A 16132-nucleotide genomic window follows, 5' to 3' on the forward strand; every position below is an offset into this window, starting at 1 on the left:
TCCAGAGACAGCCCAATGCAGCCCAGTACTTTCATCAGTTTATGCTCCAGCAGCAGCTTAACAGTGCCCAGCTTCACAGCCTGGCTGCTGTCCAGCAGGTGAGTTGCCAGGGGGCAGAAGGAGAGGCATTGGAAGGATTTAGAGATTCTCTCTTTATACAGTGACTTTTACACAAGGTCCTCCTGAGCCATAATTAGAGGAGTCTCTAAACACATTGTCTAAAGCTAATACAAACAGCTAGTCAACTGGAAGCTTGATGCAAATATTCACTTGGTTTTCAGGTACAGAGCAGGGGAAGATAAAATTTGGCATCCCCATAAGGGAAGTTGAATTTTAGAGGCCTGTGACCCGCCCCTACACCTTTTTTAAAATAAAAGATGTGTGGTTAAATCAGCAGTGAATACAGCAGTGTTTAAAAACTGTCTTAAAGTGCACCATGGACTGTCATTTCTCTTGAGAATAAGCATGGTCTTTTGTGTGGCAAATTTCAGGTGGTATCCTCTGAATTTTACACCTTGAAATTTAGTAGCCTGTGTTTTACCAGTTACTAGCAAGAGGGATCTGGAGTAGATCTTGTCCAGCTGGGAGGGTGTTTCTTTTATTGAGATATATTTATACAAATAGAAATATATTATGATCCATAATTGTTGAGTGATTTTTTTTTTCTTTAGCAACTTTGCACACCTACCAGACTTTATCACCAGCTGAAGATGAATTATGTGTGATGCAAATACAGTTCTGTCTGTGTAACAATATCTCCATAAGTTGCTGTCCTCCCTGTCTGTTAATCCAGGATTTAGTTGTTCTCAAAATCCCTACCTGCAGTTTTATAGCATAAAGGGACTAGAATCCTCTCACCAGTTTCGCACAGATCGTAGTTATAAAACTAACTTGTACAGTGGAATTCCCATGGGATTGTGGTGGGGAGGGAGTGAGGCGAAATCTAACAATATTTACATTCCTCCACAAACCACATGTGCTGTATTCTGAAGTTTGTTACTTGGAGTGCTATCATTGCATTGTTACTCAACTGCCTCACTGGCCCAGCAAATTGCTAATACTGTGAGGAACGTCTGGCTGTTAGCAGTGGAATGCAGCATCAGGATGAGGGTTGCAGTGTGTGGGTAGCATGACAAACTGAGGTGACAGTAGGATGTGTACCCATGTGTGGAAGGACTGGAGGTCATGCACTCTGAGGATCTGTCGTCCATGGTCTTGGGGATTACATAGGACTGAACTGGTTGGAGAAGGGGAGGTACCTTGCTGTGTTGCTGCACCTGATATGTAAGGCATGGCAAGGGTTTGTAGTGGTTATATTGTGCTCCCGTTATCAGGAATAGGAGAAGATGGTGATGAGGCTAGGTGTTCTGACAAAGCCACTATTTGGGCTGGATTGAAAAGTTTGTTCCAGGTACTCATGTCTCTGTCACTCTCTCTTGCAGGCTACAATTGCAGCCAGTAGACAGGCCAGCTCCCCCAACACCAGCACCCCGCAACAGACCACCACCACCCAGGCCTCTGTAAGTAACTGCTCTCTCACACACATATCAAAGCCTCCTTTCCACCCTTGCCTTGTTCTTCCTCCTCTGTCTTTTAAGGAAGGCAGTCAGCCAGGGACACACAACTTCTAAAAGTGCTGGGATTCCACAAGATGCAGACAACTTTGAGGATTTGGGGTGCTGTCATTGCTGGTGGGGGTTGAGCCCGGAGGAGGTTTCTGAGGGGGAGAGGCTTTTAGCTGGAAAGGTAGACACTGATCTATGTTTGCTGAAGGCTTTGGGGGTATGTTGTTGTGGATTAGGAAAGGATCAGGACTTCTTGAAAGGGAATGCTCTTGACTGGCTTGAAAGAGAATGCTCTTCTTGAGCAGAGTAGTAGTTTGTTGGATGAGAGGAAGTCTGGTTTTGTAGTGAGTGGGAAGGAACTGAGATTTGTTCAGGGAGTAGATGAGTTGGTTAGGCTAGAAATTGCTTGGTGGGCTTTTCTTCTTTGCTTGAGAGGCTGGAGAAAATTATGTATTTCTTTTTAATCTCTTATTGCAGTTGCATGCTAACAGTGGTGATACAGCTCAGCATACAAATGAGGGCTTTGGCTAGTTTAGATTGCATGGCCCCTTAAGACAAGAACATTTTTCTTCTTGGTCCCCTTTGTGATATAGGAAAAAACTGTAAAATATCTGTTCTGGCTGTAATCCAGTAAGCACATTTGTACTTATTTCTTTGCCTCCACCTCTTCATTTATGATTTGGGAGTTTTATCTGTTTTAAGATCAACCTAGCCACCACATCAGCTGCTCAGCTGATCAGTCGGTCACAGAGTGTGAGTTCCCCCAGCGCCACAACCCTGACGCAGTCTGTGCTCCTTGGGAATACCACCTCGCCGCCTCTCAACCAGTCACAGGCCCAGATGTATCTCCGGGTAAGAGATGTGTATGCAAAATGTGTCCTGACCATGAACTCCATTTCCTAGCCACTTCAGTGTTTCACTGCTTGGGATTACCAACACCTTTTGACTAGCTCTAGTTTTAAGGATGATGCATTATATTTTAAATTCAGATGGAGAAGCTCTTGTCCCTGAAACTACAAGTTTGACTCTGGGCTCAGCTTTTGAGGGTAGATGAGCTTTGTGTTCTGTGGCTCAGGTGAGATCATTAAGAACCATGTTTGTCTCTGCTCTGCATAGATGTTAAAGATCCCATGGCACTTCTCAGTAGAGTGTAAATGTGACATATATGTCCTAGACTTGCATATAGCCCACAGAAATAAAGGTACTTTTCTGGATGAGTGCTTGAACAGATATATGGTAAATTATTCTCTTCCACCACTGCCAAGCTCAGAAACATAAATCAGAATTCAAGTAAATCTAGAAACTTAACATGAACAAATATAATTTTAATTGGTTTGAAGTGCTGCTAAATAGAAAACATTAGGCTTGACTATAGTCAATATGGGGTTTGGTTACCTATTTGAAAAATATTTTCTGTGTCAGTTGACTTTAGATACAGATTGTAATCCCCTTCTTTTAAGCAACCCTGGTCTTGGATATATGTTTTTATCACTGTTTCTCAACCTGTCCTGGATATGCATTTGAAAATTAAATGACACCCGAGGCTTTTAGCCAGTCTTGGGCAGTCTGTTGGAGTTGTCCTAGGCCCATGTTTGGTAGAAAAGTGCTTGTTTCCGTAAGGAGACTGTTCCCAGTTTCCTGTTCCTGAGGGTTGTGTTCAGTGATACAGTGCAGGGAGGGTTGGGAGTTTTGTAGTTTGTGACATTGCAGCCCATTGTTGGTTTGTAATCTGTTTGCTTGTGGTTTGTTGTCTGTCCTTCTCTCCTCTGCATTCCTTTCATTCCACATCACCTGATGCCTCCTCAACAGCCACAGCTGGGGAACCTGTTGCAGGTAAACCGGACCTTGGGCCGCAATGTGCCTCTTGCCTCCCAACTCATCCTGATGCCCAATGGGGCTGTGGCCGCTGTCCAGCAGGAGGTACCATCCACTCAGTCTCCTGGGGTCCATGGAGACACAGACCAGGTCAGTGACACCCCCTCTGAGAGTCCTCCCTTTCACCTGCTCTCCATCACCTCACATTCTGATCTTTGTCTCTAGCCATCCCTGTGTAGCATATTAGCTGTATTTTATCCCCATCCTGTGTCCCTGTTTAGGCAGGAGAAACTGTTTTCTCTTGCCACTGTTTTTTCATATTTGCTTTTTGCCTCCAGAAATGGGATTAATCTCTGCTTAAAATTTCTGGGGTGAACCACAGGCTGGATCAATCCCGTCTTCACAGTTTGTCAATTCTCCTTGTGTGAAAAGAAGTGTTGAGTTCTGTGTCCAGTTTGCAGTCACTCAGCTGTGAAGAGTCTTTGCCAGCAGCAGTATTCCTTCACCCAGTTGGTTTGTTATTGAAAAGATGCTGAAGACCAAAAAGGCCACAAGGTCTTAGCTCCTGCATTCATCTATAAGTAATTCTCCAGGTCTGGGAGCTGCCGTGGCTTCCCATTTTCCTTGTCCTATACCAGTCACTGGGATTTCCAGTAACTTCATATTTTTCTTGTCTGGAGCACTTTCTTTGAAGGAAAGTGAGCCATGATCATACTTGAAGCTAACGCTGCATTTGGAGGGGGAGCAAATACAGAGGGTGGCAGCACCAAAATGCAGAGGAACTGGTGAAATCAGAAGGGCTGCAGGCCATGGGTAGATCTGTGGACCCTCCTGAGTGGAAAGCTCTGCACAGAGGGACGAGGCAGGTGACACAAAAATTGAAAAGGAATTACTGGTCTTTAAAGGGGTATCTCAGCACTTTTAGAGTCATGCTAAACTGGATCCTACCAACAAAAGGGTAAGGCAGGCAGGTCTGAAGGTTGCCCCCTGCCTCAGAGAATAGTGGTGTCCTCACATGCCGTTCAGAAAGTGCCACGAGATCTTTAACTTCCATCAGAGATGGGGCTGGAGGGAGTTCAGGATAATGTGTTTTCTGAGGAGGGCTGCACCTGAGCTTTGCCCTTGTAGCATTAGCCAGCTCCTCATGTGAGATTTGAAGCATCGACTTAGCTTGCATCCCAGTAGAGTGTGCAGCTTATGTGTTCTCTGCTAAACTTGCGGCCAGTAATGCACGTGAAGCAAACGGACTCTGTTTTGAATGTGTGTTTCTAGGTGCAGAACTTGGCTGTGAGGAGCCAACAGACCTCTGCCACTAACGCCCAGCTCCAAAGCTCTGCTCAGAAGGCAGCTCTGCCAGGAAGCTCCCAGGCGTCAGGCTTACCGCAGGCCAGCAGCACGGGCCAGACCTTGGCAGTGGCTCAGGCCTCCTCTGGCAGCACGGGCCAGTCCCTCAACTTGAGCCAGGGGGGAGCAGGCAGCAATGGTGTCTCTGGGGGTGTGGTGGCAAGCGGTGGGAGCCAGACCTCAACGGGATTGAGCCAGGCCTCCTCGGCAGGCGCTACTGGCAGTTGCCAAAGGAAAGGCACAGGGGTGGTTCAGCCGTTACCAGTAGCAGCTGCCCAGGCTGTGACTGTCAGCCAGGGAAGCCAGACAGAGACAGAGAATGCAGCCACAAAGAAGGGTGAAATGGACAGCAGTGGACAGCAAACAGTGGGCATGAACCTGACCAGGACTGCTACGCCAGCACCCAGCCAGACACTGATCAGCTCAGGTAAGTGCAGACCTGTTCCTTCTCTTTGAGCCCACTGGGCTTTCAGAAGAGTGCCATTTGAAAGCCCAGTGGTGAGAGGTTTCCCAGTGTGCCTCCCAGCCTCTGCGTTCCTGGAGGCTGGTCTCTGGGGGTTATCCCTTTCTACTAGCAAGAGAAGTTGATTTAGTCCCCCATGTCCTCTGCCAGTAAGCTGTCAGTCATTTAATGACTCAAACCAGTGCAGTGTCTGGCTGCTTTTTGGTTTTTTTCATGTTGTTGTTTCCAGCTGCACTGTTGTGAACTTTTGTGCTCTCCTCTTTTCCCACTCTGTGTTCGTATAGCCACATATACACAGATCCAGCCACACTCACTGATCCAGCAGCAGCAGCAGATCCACCTGCAGAAGCAGGTGGTGATCCAGCAGCAGATTGCCATTCATCACCAACAGCAGTTTCAGCACCGCCAGTCCCAGCTCCTCCACACAGCCACCCATCTCCAGCTGGCACAACAGCAGCAACAACAGCAAGCACCATCTCTGACCCAACAGCAGCAGCAAGCTCAGCCTCCACAGCAGCAGGCTCCACCCCAAAATCAGCAGCAGGCTCAGACCCTTGTGGTGCAACCTATGTTGCAGTCCCAGCCACAGCCTGTGCAGCTCCAGCAGGACAATCCTTGCCAGCCAGCCACCAAGTCACCTGTTCCAATTCAGTCAAAATCTCTGGTCACCCCTATCAAACCACCTCAGCTTGGGCCTGCCAAAATGTCAGCAGCACAGCAGCCTCCACCACACATCCCAGTGCAGGTGGTGGGTACTCGGCAGCAGGGCTCAGGCCAAGCCCAAGCACTGGGTTTGGCCCAGATTGCTGCAGCAGTGCCGACATCCCGGGGAATGCCAGCTGTGGTCCAGCCTGTTTCCCAAGCCCATGCTGCTTCCCCATCATCGTCTTCAGCTCCAGCATCCTCACAGGAAGCTCCTCCTCTCACCACAGGGGTGAATTTGGCACAAGTTCAAGGCACAGCCCACATGGTGAAGAGCCCAGCCTCCTCTCCAGTTGTGGCTCAGATGCCAGCAGCATTCTACATGCAGTCTGTCCAGTTGCCAGTAAGTGATACCATTGAGAAGGAGAATAGCATATGGATTCTGTTTATTCATTCCTAGGACACCAATCGCAGTCCAGGCCCAGGTCAGTGGGATGGAATGGGTAAGGGGTTTGGGTAAAGGGATGTGGAGACGTTTTCCTCTCGAAAACACTTAATTCCAGTCAAACCCTTGGGGTTACTGGCTACTAGTGTTTCTCTTCCACATTATCATTCGGAGACTTGCATGAAGTAAATAGGTGAGACTCGGACCCTGCCCCTATGGGGTAGGTGTCCACATCACATACTAAATATCACATTTAACAATGTGGTGGGTTGACCTTGGTTGGCTGCCAGGTGACCACCAAGCTACTCTATCACTCCCCCTTCACAGCAGGACAAGGGGAGAAAAATACAAGAAAAAGCTTGAGGGTTGAGATAAGGTCAGAGGGATCACTTACCAATTACCATCACAGGCAAAACAAACTCAATTTAGGAAAATTCATTTAATTTATTGCCAATTAGTCAGAGTAGGATAATGAGAAATAGGAACAAATCTAAGAAAATCCTCCCCCCCTTCTTTGCAGACTCAACTTCATTCCCAGCTTCTACCTCTTCCCCCTGAGCAGTGCAGAAGAAAGGGGCTTGATATCAGTTAATAATATTTTGTCTCTGCTGCTCCTTTCTCTTCATACTTTTCCCTTGCTGCAGCATGGGATCCCTCCCATGGGATGAAGTCCTTCAAGAACTTCCCTAATATGGGTTCTTCTGATGGGCTGTGTTTCTTCACAAACTGCTCCAGTGGGGGTCCTCTCCATGGGGTGCAGTCCTTCAGGAACAAACTGCTCTGGTGTGGGTTCCTTACAGGGTCACAGGTCTTGCCAGAAAACCTTCTCCAGTGTGGGCCTCTCTCCACTGGGCCACAGGTCTTGCCAAGAGCCTGCTCTAATGTGGACTGGCTCTCCACAGGGTAACAGCTGCCTTCAGGGTGGAGTCTACCTGCTCTGCTGTGGGGTACTCCATGGGCTGCAGGTCGAGATCTGCTCCACTGTAGGCCTTCATGGGCTGCAGGGGGACAGCCTGCCTCACCGTGGGCTGCACCATGGGCTGCAGGGCACCTGGAACACCTCTTCCCTCTCATTTATTAACCTTGGTATCTGCAGGGCTGTTTCTCACTGCTGACTCCCAGGTGCTGCTGCACAGTATTTTTTCATCTTTCTTAAATATGTGATGACAGAGTCACTACCACTGTCGCTGATGGGCTCAGCTTTGGCGAGTGGTGGGTGCATCTTGGGAGCCGGCTGGCACTGGCTCTGTTGGACATGAGGGTAGCTTCTGGTGTCTTCTCACAGAAGTCAACCCTGCAGTCCCCTGCTACCAAAATCTTGACACATAAACGAAGTACAAACAGTAACTGGCCTCTTTGTTGTCTCAGGAGAGCGATGAGAGCTGAGTGGGCCATGAAGACTGAACTCTCCTCTCCTCACTAGGTGTGGATACCTCCAGGTCAGAGATTGCTTGGTGTGTGGTACCAGCCGCTGACTCTAGGCCTCAGAGGATCCTGTAGCAATAGGCTATGCGGAGGGAAATAGAGATGGCTCATGCTGCACAGGCCTCGTTCATGCTGCTGTGAATTGTCCAGCTGGGGCCTAGCTAACTCCTGGGACACCAGCCAGTTTAGATATCCTTAGCCAGTTGCTGAGACTGTTTCTAATCTCTGGCTGCTTCTTCGGGGAGGTGTCACAGGGTTTGTCTGCTTTTTAGAGTTGAGGAAACATACCTGTTCTCATCCAACACGTTTTCCCTACTGTTCTGACTCTCCGTCATTGAAACATGTCTGATCTAGCTGAAAGCCTGTTTGGAAACTGCTGGGTGACTGCCATTCCATTTCTTTCTTCCTGGGATAATCCTTTGAGGTTTACACAGTGTCATGGTATTATAGCAATGTATCAGCATGACTTGGGACACCAGATCCTAGTCATAGTGGTGTGGTAGTGACTCCACTGAAGTTTTGCTCCCTGCTAGGCAAATGCTCCTGAGTAGAGGTGAATGCTGTGAGGGAGCTAGAGGCATCTTCAGGAGAAGGAAATGGGCTGGAGATGAAGTACAGTGGTGCAGAACGCATCTTCATTTTTGATCTGCCTTGTTCTTTGCTTTGGGGCTCCACTCTCTGCTTACCTGTACCTCTCTGTTCATGCAGGGCAAGTCTCAGACCTTAGCGGTAAAGCGCAAGGCAGAGTCAGAGGAGGAGAAGGAGGAATCATCCAGTGCCACTGCACTTCTGCCTGCCAGGTCCTCTCCTGTGACAGAGAGTCCCAAAAACATGGAAGAGAAGAGTGGCCTTGGAGGTGAGGTACAAAGGAGAGCTCTGCTTGTGTGTGCTAACAATCTGATCTCGTATTCCACTTGAAGTAGATGGAGTAAAGGTAACTGACTCTTGTGCTGTTAACTTTCCAGATAAATCTGATCCTGCTGCTACTGCAACCCCAAATACCACCTCAAGTGAAGGAGCATCAGTCGCCCCTGCCCCTGCTCCCACCCCTAACCTGGCAATGACGTCACGTCAGATGGGAGACTCGAAACCCCCACAAGCCATTGTCAAGCCCCAGATCCTCACACACATCATTGAGGGCTTTGTAATCCAGGAAGGAGCAGAGCCCTTTCCAGTAAGGATTCTCTGCTGTGGGGGAAGGAGGTGTAGTGCTCTCTTGGGAGGGTGGTGGGCTTCCATTTTTGGACAGGAGCTTCTTTCCCCATATTTCCCCCAAAACTCAGCATTTTTAGCCTGAGACACAGTGAATAGGAAGGAGGTGGGTGTCATGCATGAAGCAAGGCATTGATTGGTGGCATTAAAGAGACTGGGTTGAAAGGAGTAAAACAAGTGTGGTGGGAAATGTTTTCTCCAGTAGTACCTAAAGCAATAATTTATGCAGGAATTGAAAGAAGGTTCTTCTCTGATTTTTAGTGAGGCAAAGATGAACTGCATTTTGAACAAGCAGTGAGTGAAGTTAAAGCAAATAAGGGGGAATGGAGTTACATGGACTTGCAGGCTATTCAAGGCAGATAGTACTTAGTGATATTTGAATGAACTGCCAAGCCTGTGAGTCAGGAGGGAGTAAGAGCTTTGCTCAGCATCTCCCCTTCCCCAGTAGGCAGAGGGGTTCTGAGCTGTAATGAGTTATGAGTGGCATATACCTTGCAGAGGGTGGAGACACAACGAATCCTTTACTGATGGGCCCAGCTCTTTCTCTTCCTGTCCAGGTGGGTTGTTCTCAGCTGCTGAAAGAATCTGAGAAACCACTGCAGGGAGAGGCCCCTTCTGTCCAGAGTGAAAACCTGTCCAGCAATTCTCCGGGAGGGGACAGTGCTTCTGTGGGTGAGTTTCAGCACCAGGAAGCTTAGCTGGTATTACTGGAAGTTTGTGCTCTCTGATATGGTATTACTGATTTTACACATTATGGACTTGCATCCCTTCTCGTAACTCCCTAGAGATGCAAGCTATGGATGCCCCTTTCTTGAGTGTCAGAAAATACTTTGTTGTTGTTGTTAATGTGATCTAACAGACCCTGCGTCAGTAGTAAGCAGGAGAATCTGAACTGTACCTGTCTCTAGTGACTCTGAGGGCTGTGAAGGATGTGTGGATACAGCAGAGAGTGCATTGAGGGAGATCTACTCCCACAGCTATATAGGATATGAGGGATATGCTATCTTTTGCTTGCTTAGCAAAATGGTACTGACATGAGAAATAAACTGTTGTGTTCAATATCCTGGGGTCCTATTTAGTGGAGCTTCTGCCTCTTTTGTCCAAGCCAACTGCTTAATGACTCAATGAAAAGTAGTGCTTGCAACCTGTCTGCTCAGAGGAAGAGTGGTGGAATGGGGAATCATTGTGTGTGATCTGCTTCAGTTCAAATCATCAGTTGGTGTGTATCTCTATCACTAGAGCTTGATAAGAAGGCAAACTTGCTGAAGTGTGAATACTGTGGGAAGTATGCCCCAGCAACCCAGTTCCGTGGCTCCAAGAGGTTTTGTTCCATGACCTGTGCTAAAAGGTAATGGCAAGACATAATCTTCCTTTTCTCTGACTACACATTCTCTGGAACTGGGCATCTGCCCCTTCTCTAGGTAGTGTAGAAGACTTGAGTACATCTGATCCTCCCTGCATGCGCTGCACTGGCCACAGAGATCCTTTAGGACTCTAAATTATTTGTAAACGCCTCTAGGTCTGGAGAGGTAGATGTGGTGTTGAGTGTAAATGGGATTTCTGACTTGCTCAGAAAAGGAAGTGGGAAGGGGGAATTTCTGGGGCTCCAAAGAACTCCTCTTCAGTCAAGTGTATATTTGACTGACTAAACACATGTGTGCCAGTAGCTGCCTGCTGCACTGGTACTGGACAAAGACACAAGGGAGCACTGGGGAGGAAAAAAAGGGAAGTTAGTCATTGCTGCCTCCTATTGATAGCAGAGTGCTTGTTATGGGTCTTTTTTCCCTTGAAGAAATGTCTTAATTGACCCTTCAGATGTTAGATCAAGACTGGTGTGCAAATATTGCTTGTGTCAGAAGTCTGGGCTGGTTCCTTCCAGGGGGAAGTCTTAGAAGGAGGAGAACAGAGGAGTTTTATCCTCATCTAGAGCAAGAAGAAGTGGTAGGTTTTAGGTAGCTGCTGTTTCCTAACTGCTGCTCTGCTTTGGCTTATTTGAGGTACAACGTCAGCTGCAGCCATCAGTTTCGGCTGCAGAGAAAGAAGATGAAGGAATTCCAGGAAGCCAACTACGCTCGCGTGCGCCGGCGGGGACCACGGCGCAGCAGCTCTGAAATTGCTCGAACAAAGATCCAGGGCAAGCGCCACAGGGTAAGGACATAGTCCTGTCTGCCTCTGCCCAGGCAGATCTTGGTGTCAAAGCTGTCCCTGCTGGACAGCTGTATCACTTTCTCACAGTGGATGTAGTCGTACAGGACGTGCCAGGTGCACGCTGACACAGTCACTGCACAGGGCACAGTGAGCTGTTACAATCGCTCATCGACTGCAGAAAGTGGATTCACATTTGTACTTGTTCTGTTTACTCTCACATGTGTCTCAGAGGTCCCAGTGAGCGAGATCAGCTGACAGCCTTGGTAGGAAACAACCCACTTCTCCCATTTGATTAGAATTCTTCCAGATGAATGATTTGAATCAGATTATAAAAGAACTGAATGAGTTTCAGAGCTAACATGAGGAAGAAGAATGGGCTGGGGGAGGATGGGGAGAAGGAAAAGGAAGAGAGGTGAGAGAAAGTCTCTTTCTGGCATCAAGGAGCTCTTGCATCAGTTGCCTCTGGACCAACAGCCTGAGACAGTTGCACCAGATGACTGGGACAACTTCTTCTGTTTCCAGTGTTTTGTTTTGCACCTGGTAATCGTGAATTTCTTACAAAGCGCCTTTTGTTTTCTTTCTTTCCTATGGTCTTGTAGGGCCAAGAAGACTCAAGTCGAGGCTCTGATAACTCCAGCTATGATGAAGCTTTGTCCCCTACATCTCCAGGACCCTTGTCAGTAAGGGCTAGTCATGGAGAGAGGGACCTGGCAAACTCTAGCATGGTCCCGCCTACCCCAGACCTACATGGCATCAACCCAGTCTTTCTGTCCAGCAATCCCAGTCGTTGGAGTGTGGAGGAAGTGTACGAGTTCATTGCATCACTGCAAGGTGAAATTAAGATCCTCTCCTGCAGTCCTGTGACCCAGTAGCATGTGGAAATACTTTGGCTCTCTTTCTGGAAAGAAAGCGGTGTCAGTGGTGCCTAGTGCTTTTATTGCACTTTTGTAACTGCTTCTGAATTGGAGTAGGTTCTACAGATGGGTGATTTGTGCTCCTCAAGCACCCTGTGTCCTCAGGCAGATTGTGGAGTAAAGCGGGGAGGGGGATTGGTTAGATTCCCAGCTTGCGTTCTGTACCTGCCAGAGGCCCAAAGAATGGGAACAAGGGGAGTGCCCAGGGCACATCTGTTTCTCAGACCTGTTTTTTTGGGTTTTTTTCCACTTTCACAGGTTGCCAGGAGATTGCTGAGGAGTTTCGGTCACAGGAAATTGATGGCCAGGCCCTGTTGCTTCTGAAGGAGGAACACCTCATGAGTGCCATGAACATCAAGCTGGGACCAGCTCTCAAGATCTGTGCCAAGATCAATATCCTCAAGGAGACCTAACAGCTCTGAAGTCGGAGGTCTCACTTCTGCTCTGACCCCAGGGCAGCTGTCAGCTTTGGAGCATCCTGCTGGGGCAGGGAAGAATGGGACAGTCCCCTGTGGTCTTGCATTCAAGAATGAGAAGGAATTTAACTGACTGAAACTGCCACGCACAAGCCCATGTCTTGGTCTCTTAATGGTGCTACAAGGGGGAGGAAAACTCCCACCCGGGGCCTTGAAACATCTTTCCCTCTTCCTGATTTTGAATATGCCTCTCCCATATACCACATAAAGATGGGAAGGGGACCTCTTTCTGTCTTAGCAGACTTCTGAAAGGGGGAACTGCCCTTGCTCCTGTTTTGCTTACAGCAGGTCTGCTAGATCTTAGTCTTGAACCTTGCTATGCCAGAACTTGAGGCATAGGAAGAGCTGGCCCCGTGTGGACATTGGGAGCAGCTGTGTGCGGGGCATTTAGGAAGGGGAAGTGGGGAATTCCAAGAGACAGAGGTGGATGAGCAAGAATTTGAGCAAAAGGGGCTGCTGCTGTTCCACTCTTACAAGAACACCGAGGCTGTTCATGAAGTCGGTTTAATAGCCATTCCAGCATGCATACCAAACTCAAAGGCCTGTGGCAATAAGAGCTGCCTTAGTTTTACTGTCTCCTGTAGTGACGCAGAGTGAAGACAAAGTGTTGCAGCAGCTATTCGCTCCAGATGCTCCTCTCTGAACCAGTCAGACGGGGATTTATCCTGACTACTTAGGACAAGGTGATGGGGAAAATCGAATGGGAGAGGGAATGTCTTATATTAGGGAATCGGCCAGCACTAGGTTTGTCTCCCCATTGTGCTAGAGCATAATTTACAAATCCAAAGCAGTCTCCAGAAGCGCCAAGGCTCTTCATAAAAGGGGCTAGGGTTTTGGTTTTGAGGGTTTGTATTATTTTTTGTGTTCTTTTATCAGTTTATATTATTTTTGTGTCTATCTTAATTATCCTCAGGAGACCTTATGGGACAAAGTTTAAGCTGGCAGAATTGAATTGCCTGCCTCAAGCTTTTTTTTTTGTTTTTTTTTGTTTAGTGTTGTAAAACAAATATTTCTCTTCCTCAGTTAAAGAAAACCAAAAACACACCCTCCAACAACTGAATACTAATCCTTTAATGCTACTTCTTTCTAAAGGGTAGAATTTTGTTATAGGCTGAGTTCCTCCCTTTTAGCCCCTCCAGGTTTGGGCTTTTCTAAGGACCAAATGTGGTATTCTGAAGTTCTGTAACCAGATTGCCAAAGGTGAAAACCTGGGCAGAGGTCTTCTCTTCCAGAAGTGCCTCTGCTTCAAACAAACAAACAGGCAAAAAAACAACCTGAAGAAATTATCAAAGCATGAAGAGGTAAGTGTTCCCTAGAGCCAAATACCTGAAAGCAAGATGACTTTATAAACCATGTGTTGCAGCTTTTCTGTTTTCAGAAGTTTCATGTGAATATTTGAGTGAAACATAAGACTGTTCTGTGTGGAAAGCACCTACTGTTGCAGGAAAGCTGTAGTGGCAAGGGAGGAGGCCTTTGGAATGGGCTCTTTCCTAACCTGTGTTAGAAGAGGGGAAGAGGGAAAGGTGCTTAGAAGATGGATTAAATGTGGCAGCAGCTTCCTAGTCTTAAATGTTGAATCTCACTTTAGTGGCATCCTTGTTGCTATGAGAAAAGACTTCTGAGACTTCTTGAATCAAAATAGGCCCAAAGGAAGCTGCCCATGCTTGTACTCTGTAAGACTATTTGGTCTGATGTAATTTGGAGACAGGGAAAGGGGAGGTTAGGATCTCTAAGTGCAGTCAGGAGAGGGGAAGGCTGCCCTTGAACCATTTTATCCTTAACAGGCTGGGTGTGATAAAGCTCCTGTTTAGCTTGGCCCTTGGCAAGGGTAGGCAGGCAGGTAGCCTGCCTGTGTTACTAGCTACTTCTGAGGACCGGATTTTATTTCAGTCAAATGGGAAGGGTTCACTTCTTCATTTCATGTTCCATGTTCTTAATAAAAAAAATGCTTGTTCAGGCTTTGCAGGCTGCTTTTTACCTCCTCCCCCTGCCCCCAACCTGAACACTAACCTCGTGTTTGAGAAGTACAGCCTTCATCAAAAAGTTACTTTTGATTTCTATTGCTGCAGAGAAATATGGAGCATGTGAAACTTTTCGCATCCATAACTACCTGAGCTTTTAAAGCTTCAGCTATTAAAGAGGTGAATACTCCTCCCTCTTAAGCCCTAAGGGACCTAGAGTGATACAAGGTGGCAGCAAAAAAACATGTACTAACAAGAAGAGATCCATTCCTACCAAAAGAAGTTCAGGCACCAAGGACCTTTCACCCCTGGATAAATAAAATGTTCCGGCACCAAAGCAAGCTCCTGTTACATCAACATAACACTTCACCAGGTTTTTTTTGTCATTTTATTTTTGAAAGTTGTGTTTTGTACAAAAAAAATTACCTTAAACACCACCATGAAAAACAGTAACCACAGACTTAGTGACTTCCTATTTTTCCCATGTTATGAGAAAGATTGAGACTGTAACAAAAGCCAAAGAAAGCAGGAATTGTTTGCCCACTCTAAACCCAGCAAGGAAGCAGGGCCACCTCTTTTCCCTCAGTGTCACTGTTCAGACTGCTTTGGTAGTATTAAAAATACAGGAACCTTGTCTGTACTCTGCTGTTAGCAGTAGTGGCTCGCTTATTCACAGTCTCTCTGCCCTCAAAACTTGGGACAGTTCTCTGCCAGTCTCTAACACAGCAGCATGGGATTGCTTAGAGTCTAGCACCTGGCATTAAACGCAATTAGGAGTCAAGGTGCCAAGTTCCTGAAGTTTCCAATTGAGTCTTGCAACTCAGCTGTACCTGCTTTTCACCAGGGCCCCAGGAGAAGGTGCCTCTCATTCCCAGCCAGTAGCAGTGTGCAAGTACCATCTGTGCGGGGCAAGTGTCTTAAGACCGCATCTACACCATGCATAAAGTGGACAGTGATTTACAAAAGCTGGCTTTGTAAGCATGGGAGTCCCTTAGGCAGTTTGTAAAGTGTTGGCATTCTTGGTTCCTTTTTTTATAAAAATAAATTTTGGTAGCTTCATGGGAAAACCCTCTGCCAAACAAAGAACTTTCGAGGTGCATGACTTCACAATGCTGACAGTGACTGACCTGCGTGGGCAGTCACCTCAGGAAGCTTGTAACAGAACTCAAGTGACAGCTACCTTTCTCTTTTTGCCGTGATGTCAGTCTCAGTGTCAGCAAATGTTCCCTTTACTTAGCAGCACGTAATTTCCTTTTGCTTCTCAGTGATTGAGAAGACAATATTTTGACTGAACTGGAAAGTCACAAGACTCTAACTCCTGTTGGTTTTTAGCATTGCCCCTCTCCAGCCTGAGAGGATGGCATCCATCCCTTTATACCTGTTGAAAGAAACCGGTGTGTACTCTTCCAACATATCGCCATTAGGAAAAGAAAAGTCTGCAGAGGTGCTGATGCCTCTTCCACCCGCACGGAGCCTAGCATAGAGCACCCAGCGCAGGTTATGCTGGCAGAAACAGTGCGCAACAGTGCAGAAGCTAGAAAGGCTGAAAATGCATCCGAAGAAAAAGAATTCCAGTGTTTTACAGATCCTGTAAACCCCAGGGAAAAGAAAAAAGATCCCTCCTACAGTCTCAGCTGTTTTAACCCACTGCCTCATTTTACTTCCCCTTTCTGCACCCATCCATGGCCCTTTTTTCCTCTCAGTGATTCACCTCTCATTCCT

The 16132-nt window shown here is 47.2% G+C and overlaps 1 protein-coding gene across 1 annotated transcript in view; it reads left to right on the plus strand.

The window, feature by feature from the left end:
* Positions 1 to 12554, plus strand: part of PHC1 (polyhomeotic homolog 1 (Drosophila)) — a 13323-nt gene extending 769 nt beyond the window's left edge. Inside the window, exons 2-14 of the mRNA XM_010183858.1 lie at positions 6 to 98; positions 1443 to 1520; positions 2268 to 2417; positions 3375 to 3530; positions 4653 to 5151; positions 5472 to 6232; positions 8408 to 8555; positions 8665 to 8873; positions 9469 to 9583; positions 10151 to 10259; positions 10909 to 11059; positions 11659 to 11890; positions 12232 to 12554. Of these exons, the coding sequence (XP_010182160.1) occupies positions 6 to 98; positions 1443 to 1520; positions 2268 to 2417; positions 3375 to 3530; positions 4653 to 5151; positions 5472 to 6232; positions 8408 to 8555; positions 8665 to 8873; positions 9469 to 9583; positions 10151 to 10259; positions 10909 to 11059; positions 11659 to 11890; positions 12232 to 12386 (2856 nt within the window). The 3' untranslated portion in view covers positions 12387 to 12554. The remainder of the gene's footprint in view (positions 1 to 5; positions 99 to 1442; positions 1521 to 2267; positions 2418 to 3374; positions 3531 to 4652; positions 5152 to 5471; positions 6233 to 8407; positions 8556 to 8664; positions 8874 to 9468; positions 9584 to 10150; positions 10260 to 10908; positions 11060 to 11658; positions 11891 to 12231) is intronic.
* Positions 12555 to 16132: the final 3578 nt, after the last annotated feature.

Source organism: Mesitornis unicolor, unplaced genomic scaffold, assembly GCF_000695765.1.
Source record: "Mesitornis unicolor isolate BGI_N332 unplaced genomic scaffold, ASM69576v1 scaffold32434, whole genome shotgun sequence".
Taxonomy (NCBI): Eukaryota; Metazoa; Chordata; class Aves; order Mesitornithiformes; family Mesitornithidae; genus Mesitornis; species Mesitornis unicolor.